Genomic DNA, 1,889 nt, shown 5'->3' on the forward strand with positions numbered 1-1,889 from the left:
ATCATCAACAAACCTACATTCACGCTTTGTTGAGACGGGGACACCATGCAGCCTGGGGTTTAAACCGCAGAACACTAGATACATCCATTTGCGTCACTAGGTTCGTTCATATTTTACACTAAAACAGAACTGCGTGTGTTTGCAAATATGTCCTTGTTGCTGTGGCTTGTTGTAAAATTTCACAACACACATTTCTACGCCATGTATGTTAACACACGCAGCAGATGACGTTCAACTTTACCAGAGAGTTATCGCTGAATCACTTTTTTTTTCTTTTTTTGGTTTGTGTTTTTGAGAATTGTACCTTACCACTGTGAGAAGTGGATTCAGTGAATCCTGTCCTCAGCTAAATGGTTTACATTGTCCCACAGATCACAGACCTTAGACAACGGCTGGCTGAGTCCCAGAAAACTGTGCTTGAGCTAGAGGCAGAGCGAGAGCAGAGGCAGCGCGACTATGACAAGAAGCTGCTGCTGGCCAAATCCAAGATTGAAAATGTGCAGGTGAGACTACGAGGACACGAGTGACATAGGTGTAAACATTTCAAAGCCATTAAACACAGGACAAAAACAATGTTACAGAATACTTTAAGAATGGGTTTTCAGTGTTTTGGTTGTGTTTCAGGGGGAAAAGGAATGTCTCAACTCTGAGACCACTGAGCTGAAACAGAAAATTCGCTACCTGCAGGATCAGCTGCTGCCCCTCAGCAAACAGAGGGAGTACCAGGAGAAGGAGATCCAACGCCTCAACAGGGTGAGTGTGGAAGAGATGCAAAAAGAGAGCGATGAGCGTATTTCTGTGTAATACTTGTTTTCTTTTTTCTACATCAGGCTTTAGAGGAAGCCTTAAACCTGCATTCCCCTTCATCCTCTCAACAACCACCTGGCCAGGGTAACTTTGCAGATGCAGCCAATAACCTGAAGAAACAGGAACTGCTAACTCAAATTGCTGTACTAAAAGAACAGGTCAGACAAGCAGCAAATCACACACACACACACACACACACACACATACACATACACATACACATACACATACACATACACATACACATACACATACACACACACACAGCTCTACTGCAATTATTCATACAATTCCTGCTCCATTTCCTTCACTGCTTTTAATCACTGTATTGTACTCCAGGTGAAGATCTTTGAAGAAGACTTCAGGAAAGAGAGGAGTGACAGAGAGCGAATGAATGAGGAAAAAGAAGACTTGAGGCGGCAAGTTGAGAGACTCCAGGGTCAGATTACTAATTTGACCAATCAGGTAAACTGTGTGTTTACAGTATATTTTCCTGTATGTGGCATGATGGGGAAAGATTTAGTTTTTGTGTCTTGCATTGAGTATGTTTTATAACTAAACTGCTCTCTAATGTGGGGTTTATTTTGTTTTTTCATTATGTGTTGTGTGTTCAGCTTCATCAGGCACAGAACGAGTGTCAGCGAGAACGTACAGAGAGGTGTAAGCTGGAGAGACTGCAGATGCATCACAAACAGGTACTGGCTGCAGCTCAGGTTTGAGCCTGGTAGTATTGCAGACGTATTGAAATGGTGAATGAAACAGTGCTGTCAGTCTGGATAGGTGATGTGTTTGGTCATTTTGGCCGTAAGTACAAGTACATTTAATTAGGGCCATGGCATTCACTGAAAGTTGCTCCTTAAACCTTTGGGATAAATTATGCAGCAGGATACGAGTTGTAGAAAAAATTGCAGACTAGCACCCCCTAGTGACAGAATGCAGTCGCTTAGATGTCGACTGCAGTAAGATCATAGTGGACAAATCAATACTCCCGGACAAGAGCCTCACTCCAGCTACCATGTTTGTCAGTGCATTCGGGATCAGGTGGAACATTTACACTCCTCAGTGGGAGGCAGCGGCAGTAG

At 43.3% G+C, this 1,889-nt stretch overlaps 1 protein-coding gene across 1 annotated transcript; it reads left to right on the forward strand.

The window, feature by feature from the left end:
* The first annotated feature begins 335 nt into the window (after positions 1–335).
* Positions 336–1,847, forward strand: LOC111666747 (TNFAIP3-interacting protein 1-like). The gene is made up of 5 exons (XM_023422211.2): positions 336–503; positions 625–753; positions 831–965; positions 1,147–1,272; positions 1,422–1,847. The coding sequence occupies exons 1-5, from the start codon at positions 351–353 to the stop codon at positions 1,524–1,526; spliced, it is 648 nt and encodes a 215-aa protein (XP_023277979.1). The 5' UTR covers positions 336–350; the 3' UTR covers positions 1,527–1,847.
* Positions 1,848–1,889: the final 42 nt, after the last annotated feature.

The sequence above is a fragment of the Seriola lalandi genome, unplaced genomic scaffold (assembly GCF_002814215.2).
Source record: "Seriola lalandi dorsalis isolate HSWRI2012SDOR001 ecotype SW California unplaced genomic scaffold, Sedor1 jcf7180002003106, whole genome shotgun sequence".
NCBI classification, from domain to species: Eukaryota; Metazoa; Chordata; class Actinopteri; order Carangiformes; family Carangidae; genus Seriola; species Seriola lalandi.